We start from the raw sequence: 16,539 nt of genomic DNA on the forward strand, positions 1-16,539 counted from the left end.
GGATAAAGTTCCTGCTAAGGGTGTCATTGAACAAATATTCCCCCTACAGACCATGCTTCTTACTACCTATTACATTAGCTCGATGATCAAGAACAGGCATAGGCAAACTCCGACCCTCCAGATGTTTGGGACTACAATTCCCATCATCCCTCGCTAACAGGACCAGTGGTCAGGGATTATGGGAATTGTAGTCCCAAACATCTGGAGGGCCGGAGTTTGCCTATGCCTGATCAAGAACATCCTTTGCATGCTGAAGGTCCCAGATTTAACCCCCAACATCTCTAGGTAGGGATTGTCCCCTGCCTGAAGCCCTGGAGAGCTGCAGCCAATCAGCATCAACGGTATTGAATAAGATGGGCCAATGGTTTGTCTCGGTGTAAGGCAACTTCCTATTTTCCTAAGCAAGAATCGTTTTCTGTCTTTTGTTCAGCTGAATAGCTGAAGAAGCTGGAATGTTACTATTAATTATTATGGGTCATTATTTGGGGGAGGCCTGGAGCTCTGTGATAGAGCATCTGCTGAATACAAAGAAGGACTCAGGATCATCCCCTGGTATCTTCAGGTAGGATGGAGAAAGACCCATATCCAAAACTGTGGAAAGCTGGTGCCAGTCAGTCCATAGGGAACACTGAGGTACGAAGCAGACAAGTCACCTAAATAGTAATTGCTGTGAATTGGGGGGGGGGGGAGGAGATTGCAGGCATGGGGGGGGCACTGATTCAGAATAGGACCATACCATGTGCAGGGATTGGGGGCTTTAACAAAAGAAACCCCCACAACTTTGCATCTTTGGTTTGCTCCCTGCAAGTTTTGCCCCTTGGCAATTTGTTAGGAATGAAGAAGCTTATATCATCTATTCCTCGAAATGTTTTGTGTCACACCATACATAATAATATAATAATAATTTCTTATTTATACCCCGCCCATCTGGCTGGGTTTCCCCAGCCACTCTGGGCGGCTTCCAACAGCATATTAAAATACAATAACCTATTAAACATTAAAAGCTTCCCTAAACAGGGCTGCCTTCAGATGTCTTCTAAAAGTCTGGTAGTTGTCTGGTATGTTGCCACTTGCAATTCCTTTGCCTACTTTCGTGTTTATTTTCCTGGGTCTTGCTTCTAAGTACTTTTGACAGCCAGGAAGAAAAGAGTGGTGGCACGGAGTGGGGGCAGGAGTGTAGAAATGTTGTTGAGTGCACACACAATCCTGTATCTCTGAGACTGTGCCAAGCAATATCTGTCTCCTTCAGGCTGTGACGTCGGGTCTTCTGGCTCATGTAATCTGTGCCATTTATTCACCACCCTGCAGATTTCTTTAAAGGCAAAACCGTTTTCAACCACTGGCTGCCAGGAATATGTTACAGCAACATCACGTTTCAGCTGGTGTCTGAAGCGACGTTCAGCAAAAGCACCCTGGTGGAATACAGTGGGGTGAAACATGAAGCAAAGCAACACCGAACAGGTAGAACAAGTGGCTTCTGTATGTCGTGTGCACATTGTATCCAGATACAATTCATTGTCCCCATAAGCGCAAGCCTCTTCCTTTGGCCTGAGAGAAACCCTGCTGTGAACCTGTGCTTTAGAGGCCTCCCCAAGACCTGTACCCTATATGCCCGGGATGGGGCAGACAGATGCCGTGGCCCTCTAATTGTTATTAGACTCCAACTCCCATCTGCCTTAGCCAGCATGGCCAATGGGCAGGGATGAGGGGAGTTGTAGTCTTGAGGACGTGGGGGCTCCCCATAGCTAACCTGCAGTACAGGCCAAGCATGATCAAGGCATGATGGAGAACAGCAGCAACTGGGAAAAGATAGACATAATATTTTACAAGGACAGGAAGAAACATCATGGACAGAGTAATTGTCACACACAGGAAGAATAAGGATATAGTTTGAATGCTTCACCTGTACGTTTGTACAGTGGTACCTCGGGTTAAGTACTTAATTCGTTCCGGAGGTCCGTTCTTAACCTGAAACTGTTCTTAACCTGAAGCAGCACTTTAGCTAATGGGGCCTCCTGCTGCTGCCGCGCCGCCGGAGCACAATTTCTGTTCTCATCCTGAAGCAAAGTTCTTAACCTGAGGTACTATTTCTGGGTTAGCAGAGTCTGTAACCTGAAGCGTATGTAGCCTGAAGCATATGTAACCCGAGGTACCACTGTAAATCATTTAATGTGTCAATACATTGTCGTTAATATTGTAGTTGTAGTATAACATGTGAACACCTCTTTGTTAAAGTATTGAGAAGGAAAAGGCAGGTCAGGCAGTTTAAGGGAATTTGAGTTAATTTGGAATTTATCTGCTATTTTGTGTGTGTGCCATATCTATGTTCATGATAATCATAGGGCAGTAGTTCCCAACTGTTTTAGTATGGCGAACCACAAATCGAAATTTACCTGGTATGGTGACCCATTAATTTATTATCCCATGAATTTTGGACTATAGTTCTTGGGCAGCTACTGATTGTGTGCATTTGAACTACAAATTTGCTTGTTTTATAATCATTACTTGAGGCATCCAAGGAAAAAAAACCTGTTTAATGCCCCTATTAATGTGGAATTCATTAAAATATGTATAGTACTTACAAAGTTATTCAGAGTTTTGCTCCTGGGAATGTAAGCACACCATCTGATTGCAGGCTATTTGAGGTTCACTTATAAAGCTTTGTGACCCAAAGTACTTGTGGGTTGGAATGCACAGGTTGAGAAACACTGATCTAGGAAATGAAAGTTGATGAGTATTATCTATCATTGTACTTTATGCATGATACGCAAATGGGAAAAAAGTGTTCTATCTTTTCCAGTTCCCTACCCACCTCGAAACATTTCTGTGCGTATCTTACATATGAACTTCAATGAGAACTGGGAGGAGCAGAGTGGAAGTTTCCCTGAAGAGCCATTCTTGGGGACGCAGAAGACAATGCAACAGGACAAAGCCACCCAGATTCTGGATGATCTCCCTGAGCTCCCAACTGCCAACACTTCCTATACGTGGCCCGATTACCGCTACAATAGCAGCGACTACGAAACCACGTCTCAGCCCGACTGGTGGATTAACGAGCCCGACTCCCCAGAGAATGAAGACGAGTTTGTCAACGCGATCCCAAGAGATTATGAGAGCGTCAACCCGACTGAGGAGTTTGGGAGCCCTACGCCGGAGCCACCCTCATTCCTCCCAGTGAAAATGGTGCTGAGTTGGCTGCCTCCCAAACCGCCCACGGCGTTTGATGGCTTCCATATTAACATTGAGAGAGAAGGTAAAAGGTCACACGGCGCTGTTGAGAATTATAGCACCAAGGTTGGCGCTGAAACCTGGTATCATTGGGCCCCAACATGTCTCTTAGTTGTTGCCTATCCTGTCCTTTCTCTCACCTATTCTTTAATTGTTTTCTGGGCTGGCATTCCCAAATAGTACTAGATAGCAGAGCTGGCCCACCCATGAGGCGGGGTGAAGCAGCTGCCTCAGGTAGTATGAACAAAAGAGGTGGTGCCCTGCGGGAACCATACTCACTCACCCTGCCACTGAAGCCACCCAGGTAAGGGAGGTTTAGGCAGCAACAGAGCAGCACAGCTTTCCTCGACTCAGCTTTGTCACCTGTCTCCCCCAACCTTAGAGTCAGAGAGGGACTGGTGCTAGTGCTGAGTTTTGCTGTGTTGGGAATGGGCTCCTTAAGGAAAAGTGCTTTCTGGAGCCCCCACCCCAACGAGGTGGCAAGGCTTTGCAAGGGGCCTCCATCATGGAGGTGGCAGGGGTTGTTTTGCCTCAGTTGCTGAAATGTCTCTAGATATAGTTTGGCCTAGCATCCATTTGATTCCTCCCAAGACCCTAATGTGGTGTTTCACCATAGCATTGTGGGAAATCAATGGCTCGAACCAGCAGCCCAGGGCCGCTCAGAATAATTCTGTTGCCACCTCCCACCCATCAGTCTAGCCTGCCAGGCCCACTGCAAGAGAAGAGAGTCCACCAAGAGACATCTTGCAAAGACCCTCTTCAACCTGCAGGGTAGCAAAAGCACTGAGCAGCTTCAGAGCTAGCCTCGGATTTTTGTGGGCCTCACGGGCACACCTGTCATTGCTTCGCTCACTCCAGGTGGCCTCTAAAAAGAACAAGAAGAAGCTCCAGAGACATTGCAGAAGCCTCTCCTGAACTCTTCTTCTGCCTCAGTTGTGTTGCTTTTCACTTTCATGCTTTTATGAACTAGCACCACTTGAAGAGATTTGTCCCATTTTTTAATATATCCCTTTGCTCCCATGCATCAACTCCAGCTGTTCATAACCCTCTTGAGTGATGTTACAAGAAGGTAGAAAGAGTATATAAATAAAATTTTATTTAGTTTTGTTGTTGTTGTTGTTGTTGTTGTTGTTGTTGTTGTTGTTGTTATTATATTACTCACCAGAATTAATCCATTCCTTCAGCCCTGTGTTAGGGCACTGGGACATAATTAAGTTACCTCTGTCACTAGAAACCCTACCAGATTCCAGCTAATTCACACCTCTTCTCTTGATTTAGAGAACTTCACAGAATTCCTGACTGTTGGCGAGGACATTCACGAATTTGCCACGGATCTGAAAGAACCAGGGAAATACACAATATCTGTTACAACATTCAGCTCTTCTGGTTCATGTGAAGTTCGGGAAAGCCAATCTGCCAAAACACTCAGTTTTTATATTAGTAAGTCTGCACATAGTTATATAATATACATCAGTATCTGCAATAGTATATCTGGTCGGTACTTAAGTTCATCGATGCTAAATGTTACTTCTCCTTTGCCTTGTTTAATCTGATTCTTACTGTTTTGGGTGCTTCCTTCAGCTGGTTCCTCAGCAGGAAGTTCTGGGAGCTGTAAAGACCAGGTTCAGCTTTCTTTGGATGAGAGAGCGCTGGGGACCTAAAGGCAAGGATGGATTACCTGTGGCCCTCCAGATGTGGTTAAACTCCAGTTCCCATCACCCCAGGCAGCATGGCCAAAAGTCAGGGATGATGGGAGTTGTAGTCCAGGAATTTATGGAGGCCCACACCACTTTAAGGCATCAATGTCACATTTAGATTCTCCTCAATAAATGTATGCAGATGTGATGGACTGACAAGCACAAAACTTTCTACCGCTTGTTCAGTTTTCAAGCATGCATGTGAAGAATCTTAGGCATACTTTTTTAAGGAAGTGGGTTGGATCCAGAATAACACTGGTGCTCAGTTAGTGGGGAGGGCCAGCCTTTGAAGGTGATTTCTCCTTGTTTCTGGTGATACTTTAGGTCCCATAGGGGAATTGATAGAAGAGCTCACCGAGAAACCTCAGAACGTCAGAGCGACGGTGCTGACCTCTACCACGGCCTCGTTGTCCTGGACCACTTCACAGGAGACCACCAGCACTAGCACCATCATATCTGTCGTGTCCTTGACATGCCAGAAACAGAAGGAAAGTCAAAGGCTTGAAAAGCATTATTGCTCAGAGGTAAGAGGAAGAAAACACCATTTTCCAGGCTGTCACTGAGTTGCAGGTTGTACTCAGTGGCGTAGCGTGGGTTGTCAGCACCCGGGGCAAGGCAAGTAATTTTCGCCCCCTAACCCGTGGATTTGCGCCCCCTAACCCATGGATATGCCCTAACCCCAGATGTTGCGCCCGGTGCGGCTGGCCCCCCCTGCACCCCCCACACTACGCCACTGGTTGTACTGAATTGCATATTGGCAAATTCGGGTTTGCACAGCTAATGTGGATTTGGCACTCTTGTGCAACAAAGAATCAGGTTATTTGTGGTAAGGAAAGCGTCAGGAGTGCACAGTGGAAACAACTGCTTGACCTGGCATAGCATAGCATCAAAATATAGGAGGCTTCTTTATAAGGAGTTGCACTGTTATTCCTACTAGTTCGGTACTCTCTTGAATGACTGGCAGCCATTCTCCAGGGTCTCAGGCAGGAGACATTCCCAGCTCTGCCTGGAGATGCTGGGAATAGAACCTGCAACCTTCTGCATGCCAAGCAGATGCTCTGCCACCAAGCTATGACATTTCCCTTAACCTCCCCACAGTGAAATCAGGACAAATGCTCCTCCCAGCACATGTGGCACAAAGAAATCAGGATGAATGCTCAGTAAAGGAGGCCATCGGGGTGACCATAGGGCATGGAGGATATGGGCACAGTGAAGAAGACATGGCTGTGTTCTTGGGCTGCTTGAGCTTGACTCACGAAGTATTTCAGAAAGACTTCAGTGACATTGGTTTGGCTGTGAAGAAATCAGTGGCACTTCAATATATATCAGAGGATCAGTAAATCTAACTGAACACCGGGGAACTCTCTTCTGAGTAAACATGCACAGGAAAGCACTGCACGGCTACATTCCCAAGCACACTCAACCAGGGAGAAAGTGCTATTGAATGAAATGGAACTTACATCTGGGTAAATAGGTGATTGGTTGTACAGTGGATGCTCGGGTTGCAAACATGATATGTGCAGGATGCACGTTCGCAACCCGCATCTGCATGTCTGCGCACGCGTGGGTTGCGATACTGCGCTTTTGCGCATGCGTGACCACTGAAACCCGGAAGTAACCTGTTCCAGTACTTCTGGGTTTCAGCAGTCCATAATCTGAAAAAACGCAACCTGAAGCTGCTGTAACCTGTACTGTCAATCCAGCCCTACCATCAGGCAGCAGATTCTGAGTGGCATGAAAAGGCGGAAGCGTTATATAGTTTATCTTTGTATATTCACAGCTGGGGTGGCATGAAGCTTTACCTCACATGCCAAAGTTAACATGGCTGGCCTTGGCTACTTTGCACCTTGATTTCGAGTAGGGAGGAGGTGCCATTTTCTGCTCTGCCTCAGGCAGCAAAAGGTCTTGAGCTGGCCCTGATGTTCAACATGCCTTCCTTTCCTTACACATGCCCTGTCTCATTTCTGCAGGTGAATACAAGCAGCAGCTTTATCGAAAACCTGGTTCCTGGCGCTCAGTACCAAGTTGTGATTTACTTACAGAAGGGACCGCTGGTTGGGCCTCCTTCCGATCCTGTGACATTTGCCATTGGTAATGGGATACCTCTGCATACCTCTGTTGTTTTGGTTGCTAGAAACCAGACGTTTTAGGCAGAAGAATTATTGATAGAAGAATGAGAGTGGTGCTGCTTCTGTAGAAGCCTGCAAGGCCCATGTGTTGAGTTAAACATTGGTTTTGTCTGCACATCACAGAAAGCGATAGATAACGCTTTGCCAGGAATGCGCCAATTCTGGCCACTTTGCTCCTCGCTCCTCACACTAGGAAGAAACAAACCACCATATTTGTCTTAGCATTACATCTGGATTAGGGATTATAGTTTGTTTCCTCCCAGGGCAAGCAAGAGGAAAACTATGATAGCCATGGATCCATAGCTTACTGATTATGGTTTGTTGGAGCAAAACAAACCAGAATCTATGCTTCAGTTTTAATTCTAAACCAAGAACTGTAGCATGTTTTCTTCATGCTACGGAGAGAGTCCAGATAAACCTGCTCACTGGTAATCCATTTATTCCCTTATAGTTGGTGGGGAGTGAGACCAAGAGTGTGCCTTATTTACCCAAGACATTGGCTTAGCCCCTATTTGATCATGTGTATAGTACTGTATGCCTCACCTCAGACTTTTGCATGATGGCTAAATAGCTTTTGTGGATGAGGTGGGAGCGAGTGAAACTCTTTGTGATGAATTGCAAACATATTAATAGCTTTCCATTTCTGTTTTACAGTGCCAACTGGGATAAGGGATTTAACACTTTACCCTTTGGGCCCTACTGCTGTGGTCCTCAGCTGGAACAGGCCTCTTCTGGGTGTTTTCCGGAAATACATTGTAGAAATGTTTTATTTCAACCCGTCAACAATGACCTCGGAGTGGACAACGTACTACGAAATAGCAGCAACCGTCTCCTTAACGTCATCAGTGGTAAAGCACACTTGGATGCTATAAATGTCTCTCACACGTTCATGCCCAAACTTCATCATTCACACACAGAGAGAAACAAAATTAATCTAAAACAATATCCTTTTTAAATGCAACTTCATGTAAATACAGTCACTATGCTTAACAACAGAACTACATTCGACTACTTTAATCTGTGGAACTGCCACTATTACAAGAGGCACATAATACTCATTCCACACTGGTAATAAATCAACATTTTAGTGTGGCAGCACCTACACTTTGGAACTCCTGGCCTATTGACATCAAGCAGGTGCCTTCACTGTAATATTTTGCCTGCTTAAAACATGTTTTTCTGAGGGGCAAGCCTATCCAGAGACTTAGAATTACATGGGTTTCATTTCATTTTAGCTACTGTTGATTTTAATCATCTTCTGAATATTTCAAAATACCTGTTTTAACTGTTTTTTATCCATGATATTTTATATTGTTGTAAAACTCTTGCCTTTTTTATGACGGGGTGAGCTCCTGTTGCTCGCTCCCAGCTCCTGCCAACCTAGCAGTTTGAAAGCACGCCCAAAAGTGCGAGTAGATTAATAGGTACTGCTCCGGTGGGAAGGTAAATGGCGTTTCCATGCGCTGCTCTGGTTTCGGTGTTCCGTTGCACCAGAAGTGGCTTAGTCATGCTGGCCACATGACCCAGAAAAACTGTCTGCGGACAAATGCCGGCTCCCTCGGCCTGTAAAGCTAGATGAGCGCCGCAACCCCAGAGTCGTCTGCAACTGGACTTAACCATCAGAGGTCCTTTACCTTTACCTTTTAAAATAAATAAATACAGCAATTCAATGCCAAACACTCTGTAGGCAGTCATAGGTAGTCTAGGTCCAATCCAGAATGTAGCCTTAACGTCGCTTTCAGATCCCACTTTTTCAGGTGCTAATTCTCTTTCTTCCATGCCTCTTCTTGTTTGCACATCTTCCAGAGAATAGGAAACCTTCTGCCTGCCTGGTACTACAACTTTCGGGTCACCATGGTGACATGGGGAGTCCCAGAACTGAGCTGTTGTGACAGTTCCACCATCAGCTTCATAACAGGTAAATAGAGGTTTGGAGAACCTTTCACAGTTTGTGTGTGTGGTTTTGCTCTTTAATATAAGACAACAATGTGGAGGCTGCTGGCCTCTAGATGTTGATGGGTTACAATTGCCACCATCCCTGACTGCTGGCTATGCTGACTGGAGCTGGTGAGAATTTGAATCCAAAAAGCAGGTTAGGGAAGGCTAGTCTAGTGGGTAAGAATATTGGATTAGGATCTTTGATAATAGGAAGAAACCATTGGGCCTGCAAACCACTGTAGAACTTTCTTAAATCTGCAGTGACAGCTGATGTTTCACCAAGCATTGCTTTAGTGTTTTTTTTTCTAAGTTGGCAGCAACAGGGACTAGAACCTTGATTTTTTTTAATACGAAAAAAGGAGTTCCAAATTCTGTACTTTCATTGTGAAATTGTAGCACACTGCTGATTTCAGGATTATAATCTAAGTATGGACCAGTGTGGCCTGCAACAATATACTGCAGTGCTGAGTGCTCTTGTTCAGAGTGCCAGCCAGCCAGCCAGCCATGTCCTTTTCCAGGAGACCCCATTCCATTCTCCGGTTTTCTGTTCCCACACCCCAGCAGTCAACCAGCATTCTGTGGCCACAGAACATGCTGATTTTTCACTGAGTTGTTTTGGAATTTCGCCCACTCCCACGGCTTAGATTCCCTTAATGTCTGCAAACTTTCATTTCCCCTTAAGCCTGCTTCCCTGTCATGTGTAGGTGGTACTGTTATGGCTACATAAGGATCCACACTAGGAACATGGGTTTGCTGTTGTATATCTAATTGTGAAATGCTTTGCAGCCTGAAATTAGGTGCACTGTTTTTCTTTCTGATAGCTCCAGTATCTCCTGAAATCACTTCAGTTGAATATTTCAATAACCTTCTCTATGTCAGCTGGATCTATGGGGATGACAACACAGACCTTTCCCATTCTCGAATGTTGCACTGGATGGTCATTGCAGAAGGAAAGAAAAAGATAAAAAAGAGTGTAAGCCTAAACACCTTGTACTTCCATTGGGTTTCGCATGCAGAGAGGCACAATGTCATGGATATTTTAAAAAAGCAAAACAAAAGCTTGTTATGGGGCAGTGGGGGGTTGCACCTACAAAGGCCCTCGCACAGCTCACTTTGCAAGCACCAGAAACCAGCTGATTGTTTGCAAGCTGTCGGGGCTTGCAACAATGGTCGTTTGATCATTGGGACTTGTTAGAATTGATGCAAATGGAATCCCTGTTCTGGACCTTGTTCAGGGTAGAAATATACATGCCCTCCACCACAGGAAAGAGACCCAAAAATTATTACTGCAAACTATCTTAAACTAGTTACAAAATAAATGTTGCAAAAATACAAAGTAACACATTGCTCTTAAACAAACTAACAATGCGGTCCAGTCTTCTTTAAGTCCTTAATAGAGTCTGAGAACATTCCTGCTTCCAGAGAGATAACCTATACAAGCAACTTGTTTGTTCAGCTATATAGCTGCAAATATAATGTTTTAAGTGCATTTTAAGTACATTCTTCAAATGTGACCCTAGATGGTGATGGTGAACTTATGGAAAATTCAATATATTTTTCAAAACGTTTAAAAAAGAATGTTTTATACGTGTCTAGATTCCACCCAGGATTGCTGAGCTGAGCTGAGCTCTTACTGCTGCTGGCTCCCATGCCAGCTGAGATATAAGAGCTCTCAGGTTTCCCAGCAATGAGTCATTACTTAGTATACACACCAAAACGGAAATCTCCAGCCTCTCCTTATTTCAGCGTTTATCTAAAGCTGAACCTTCTGCCTAATGCAAACTTCTCTTTGCAAATGCAAATCTTTACGTAAGATTTAAACTTCAGTGAGTGCATATAAACATTACATGTTATGCACATTAAATCTATATCTTTAGCAGGGCTCCCCTTGCACAGAGCTCGGTAAACCCCCTAAAATCAGCTGAACACTGGGGTTTGCAGAGGGCACTGCAAAAATAGATTCCTCTGGCATTATTGTGGCAATGGATGATTGGCAGGTGGGCACTCCTGCCTACCTGTCAGACGTGACCTACAGGGATGGGGGAAGATAAGGATCTGTTCTGCCAGCTGGGTCCAGTTCTAGACAAACTGGGCTACAACAACCACTCAATGGTGCATCATGCTCCCACCCACTTAACAACAGGGTTCAAAGTAATTTCAGTTTCCTCTGCTTGGAGTCACCTCCCAAGTGGGGGTGCTATTTCACCCACTGACCATTTTAGGTGACGCGAAACGTCATGAGCGCCGTGCTCAACCTGCCACCCGGGGACATCTACAATCTCTCGGTCACTGCCTGCACCGAAACAGGAAGCAACACGTCTGCGCTTCAGCTTGTGAAAGTTGGTAAGTTATTCCCTAGGGGAATGGGCTGCAATTTCATGAAAGCAAAATATTGCCAAAGACCCGGGAGGCGGTAAAACTGTGCTGATAAAACCAACATCACAAGTTTGATCCCCATATGGGGCAGCTGCATATTATTGCATTGTAGGGGGCTGGAATAGATGAAAACCAGGGTCCCTTCCAGCTCAAAAATCTTAATTTGTGTGTGTGTGTGTGTGTGTGTGTGTGTTTAATATAGCCCAGAAAAAGGCTAGGCAGCCTTGACTGGGGAAAAAAATGCCCAGTATATTTCAGAAAGCAAGAAAAAAATTATGAGGACAGAATAATACTATCCAATAATGCAAAACCCCGGAAGCTATATTTAGAGTAAATTATATTGAACAAAGAGCCAGAATTAGTAATAGAGTCTGTCATGGATGCCCCCCCCCCACTGTTTAATACATTTATAAAGGATGCAATTAATAAAATGGAACAAGTGCTACAGCCCAGCATTAAAGTAAAGGGGAAGGAAATGGGTATGTTTTGCTGATGTAGCAGTAATGGCAGACATAGCACTAATGGAAATATTATTATTATTTTAAGATATGGAACTGCTAAATACAATGAAGTCAGGCTTTTTGAACTCCAGCTGAAAATGAACAAAGAAAGATTTGAGAGATAGGTCAGAACCTGTCATGGCCCATCCCAGATATGGAAGGCTTGTGCCTGATAGTTAACTTTTTGTTGGGAAGAGAAACACCAGCAGCAGCTTTCATGGGGCTCCAGATGCACCTTATTACATGCTTCTGGGTGGCGCTGTGGGTTAAGCCACAGAGCCTAGGACTTGCCGATCAGAAGGTCAGCGGTTCAAATCCCCATGACGGGGTGAGCTCCCGTTGCTCGGTCCCTGTTCCTACCAACCTAGCAGTTCAAAAGCACGTCATGTGCAAGTAGATAAATAGGGACCGCTCCGGCGGGAAGGTAAATGGCATTTTCATGTGCTGCTCTGGTTCACCAGAAGCGGCTTAGTCATGCTGCCCACATGACCTGGAAGCTGTACGCTGGCTCCCTCAGCCAATAAAGCAAGATGAGTGCCGCAATCCCAGAGTCGGTCACGACTGGACCTAATGGTCAGGGGTCCCTTTACCTTTACTTTAGCCTCTAGGCAGCTGTCCACAGGTCTGGGCTGCAGCAACAGTAAGAGCTCACCTCTTTGCCTGCTTATAAACCATCCTCTGGCAGGTTGCATGCCCACAACCTGAAGACTTTTCCTGCACAGAAGTCACCATTATTCTTATTAACTTTGAGAAATTGCTTGTCAATATCTCCTTCAAATAATAACCCCAAAGAAGCCGGATATCAACATGAGAAAAAACCAACTATATGAACTTTCAAACGTAAAAGTAAAAAAATGACATCAACTTTTTCCTTGGGAAATGATATAAAATTTCTGAATATGACGGACTTTTGAACAGTCAAGGGTTGTGGGTCTTAATGAGCTTCCTTAAATATGGCACACAGTCTCATTTTGACCATCTCAGACTCACAGCAATCTTAGAGTCAGACAAGCCAAGAGGTTCTAGCTCCAGCAAATAACGGCTTCCGGAACCCTCTGTCAAAAGTTGTGCAAATATCATTTATCTTCCTAAAGGTGCACACACACACGCCAGTTAAGACTCGACTGAAGAAAGGAAATGAAGCAATAACTGAAAATAGGGAAGAGGGAGCAGCCCGCTACTTAAGGGTGTTTCTGTTTAAAAATTGCCTGTTTACTGCTGACAGAGCTTTGGGAAAAGTAAAAAGACATCTTTGTGGAACCACTAGAGAGCTGGTTCTTCAACTGGTTCTGCCTGCCACATCTTCCTGTTGGATTTGTAAGATACCTCTGAAGTTACTCTCCTCCTGTCCCCAGACCCAGCTCCTCCGAGGTCACTTTTCGCTGTGAATAAGACCCAGACGTCTGTGACTCTCCTGTGGGTGGAAGAGGGAGTCGCTGATTTCTTTGAAGTCTTCTGCCAGCAGGCTGGTTTGAGCCAAGACACAAAGATCCAGGTATGTGTTTTCTTCTTCTTCAGGGATGTTCTACCTCCTCTTGTATCTCGATGGTAAAGATTTGAGAATCTGTTTTGTCCCCCGCAGTTACGTTATCTTCTCCTATGTAAGACTCTGACAAATAACCAACATGGTAGTTCTCAATTCAATAGTGCAACCCCAGTTTCTGCTGATTTAATAAACGAAAGCTATCCTACATGAGTCCTTTTCAGGTGCTGAGATCCACATGTTCAGGGAATCCATCGAGTGGGATGGGGAACAGGACAGTCCCTCTGGCCACACTCTTAGCTTTAAGAGAGTCAGGCTTTAAAAGAAGATTGGGCAGGTTCACTGGGGAATCATGCTATCTGTGGCTCCTCGCCACGATGACTATATTCTACAACTTCTGAATACCAGTTGCTGGAAAACACCAGTAGGGAGAGTGTTGTTGGACTCAGAATCTGCTTGGGGGCTTCCCATAGGCATCTGATCTGCCACTGTGGGTCTTTGGCCTGAACTAGCAGGCTCTTCTCATGTATCTGAATTCAGTTCAGTCAGGAATTGTGTACTATCAGAGCTCCTGCTCACATGAGAGCCTCTACTGCAATACAGCTGTTGGTCACAATTTCACATGTTCAACTCTGTGTGTGACTCGCACTGTGGCCAGAGGGGTGTGTCAATGTCTGTGCCAGTGTGACTCGCTAGTGAACGCCCTTCCCCTTCTGCATGCTCCTTGAACTCATGGTGGAGAACACCTGAAAGGGATATAGTTTTGATACTTTTCTGATTCCCTCATTATACTAGCACATCAGGACCAAGGTTGCTTCACAACATGAATGTGTCCTTAGCTAGGAGTCCCATCAACTGACATTTTCATTTGCCCATTCAATTTGCCTCCCAGCAATTAATCAATGAAAAGGTAATTCCATAATGTGCAACGTCCAGCCCTATTTGTTATATTTAAATAGCTTTGCATGTTTTCAAAACTGCAATACAGGTGCCTTTTTAAGATCCTAACAGGAGGGTGTGATTTTCCTGAAGTGCTACGGATGACCAAATGCAAAGGACAATGGGGCTCTTTAGTGCAGAAGGGGGAACTGGAATAGATGCATCTTCTTATGCAAGCGTGAGAAAAGGTGCTCCAAAATGTAATTCTCTCCTACATCTAGGAACCAAGGAAGCTGCCTTATACCGAGTCAAACCATTGGCCCATTTAGCTCAGTATGATTGGCAGGGGCTCTCAGAGAGGGTTTCAGGGCAACTGCTCTGCCACTGAGCTACAGCCCTTCCTTGCCCACAGCTCTTCTAAACAACTACTCAAGATATGATGTTGCAGACTCCAGCTCCCATCAGCACTAGCTGCCATTGCTATTGGTGAGGGATGATAGGAGTTGTAGTCCAAAACTTCCACAGGGAGAAACTTTGATGACACCTGCACTATAGGGTGCCCGTTTACATATCACCAAATAGGGGGGCACCTATTTGCATAAAATTGAATGTGTTTATGCATATGAACAGTTGCAAACTTAGGTATAATTACTATAATTTAAAGACGAATGCCATATATCTCACCACAGTGGCAAAGGCTGTGACCAGGTGAGCTGTGTACCTGTTGCTTCTGCTGGCAAAGTGCTCATGGTCGATGGGTTTCTTTGAGAGCCTTCTTGCTCTCCCTTCTTGAGGCTGTTTTTATCCTTAAACACGACTTGGAGTGGAGAGCCTGCAAAAGGGAGGACTCCTTCAAATAGAGGACTGTCCTTGAACAGACCTTCAGGTAGATGAAGGTCCTCTATAAAGTACGACACTTGGCCACTAGTACCCAGAAAGACAATCCTTTAGTATTTTCGTATCCACCAGTTTGGGAATCTGCAGCAAACACAATTCATTAGGAAGGAAGCTCTTCCCTTTTTTTCAATTTCTCTGGTTCTGTTACAAGGGGGAAAGCCCAAGGGTTTTCCCCCATGGGAGTTCTGGCTTTGAATGTAAAAGGGAAAGCCAGCAATAATATGTCAGAGAGGGGGAAACAAGCAAGTTAAAACTAGTTACAGTTTGCACCTTCATTAGAACACCGCTTCTTGTTTTCTTGGTCATATCCACACTGTGCATTGAAAGCACATGACTTCCCCCAAAGTCTCAGTTCCTAACCTGGTGTGTGGTAGAATTAAGGCATTGTTTTCTTTATTTTAATAACTGAATTACAGAGGTGTTGGTGGTGGGGAATCCAACAACAACAACAACATATTATTATTTATACCCCGCCCATCTGGCCAGGTTTCCCCAGCCACTCTGGGCAGCTTCCAACAAAATATTAAAATACAGTAGTCCATCAAACATTAAAAGCTTTCCTAAACAGGGCTGCCTTCAGATGTCTTCTAAAAATCTGGTAGTTGTTGTTCTCTTTGACATCTGGTGGGAGGGCGTTTCACAGGGCGGGCGCCACTACAGAGAAGGCCCTCTGCCTGCTTCCCTGTAACCTCGCTTCTCGCAGTGAGGGAACCACCAGAAGACCCTCAGCACTGGACCTCAGTGTCCGGGTAGAACAATGGGGGTGGAGACGCTCCTTCAGGTATACTGGACCGAGGCCATTTAGGGCTTTAAAGGTCAGCACCAACACTTTGAATTGTGCTCGGAAGCGTACTGGGAGCCAACATAGGCTGCAAAGAAAGGATGAAAACACATTAATCATCTTTTGTTGATATACTTTTATGATATACTTTGTTTCTGCTCTGGTATAAAATAATTGTATTTCCACAAAGGTCAGTAAAAACGAAAGCACACCCAAGATTCTGGGTGGTATGAAAAGGTAGACAATGGTCATCTGTTGATGATCTTCCTGAGGTTTTTCTCCTGTTGTATCATCACAATTTTCGGTTTCTATCTCTCTACACTGCTTGAACCTTCTAAGGGTGCATTCAGATGAGGGGAATATTGTGTTAGTTTTTCTGTTTGTAACGCTGTCATGTTCCTTTCACACTGCAGTTGTGTTATGGAACTATGGCTTGTTGGCTGACATATTGGCAGGTCACGCCAAATTTCATTCACTCCCGTGGGTGTGGTGTGGCATGAGAGCAAACACCAGTGGACAACATTGCTGCTGTTCTACCCTGTGTGCTTCTGTTCCCCCATGATTCCCCCATAAACACAGCAGGAGAGAACAGCATGCTGGGAAGGCGCCCCAAATTATGACTTTACTTCTG

At 44.9% G+C, this 16,539-nt stretch overlaps 1 protein-coding gene across 3 annotated transcripts in view; it reads left to right on the forward strand.

Moving 5' to 3' along the window:
• The window catches only part of PTPRO (protein tyrosine phosphatase receptor type O), a 121,510-nt gene that overhangs the window by 71,087 nt on the left and 33,884 nt on the right, over positions 1-16,539 (forward strand). For all 3 annotated transcript variants that reach the window (XM_083572585.1, XM_083572587.1, XM_083572586.1), the window contains exons 4-13: positions 1,309-1,461; positions 2,801-3,253; positions 4,507-4,668; positions 5,250-5,449; positions 6,896-7,016; positions 7,709-7,902; positions 8,861-8,972; positions 9,814-9,965; positions 11,215-11,335; positions 13,224-13,363. In XM_083572585.1, coding sequence (XP_083428711.1) covers positions 1,309-1,461; positions 2,801-3,253; positions 4,507-4,668; positions 5,250-5,449; positions 6,896-7,016; positions 7,709-7,902; positions 8,861-8,972; positions 9,814-9,965; positions 11,215-11,335; positions 13,224-13,363 — 1,808 coding nt within the window. The remainder of the gene's footprint in view (positions 1-1,308; positions 1,462-2,800; positions 3,254-4,506; positions 4,669-5,249; positions 5,450-6,895; positions 7,017-7,708; positions 7,903-8,860; positions 8,973-9,813; positions 9,966-11,214; positions 11,336-13,223; positions 13,364-16,539) is intronic.

Source organism: Podarcis filfolensis, assembly GCF_964270895.1.
Source record: "Podarcis filfolensis genome assembly, chromosome: 10".
NCBI lineage: Eukaryota > Metazoa > Chordata > Lepidosauria > Squamata > Lacertidae > Podarcis > Podarcis filfolensis.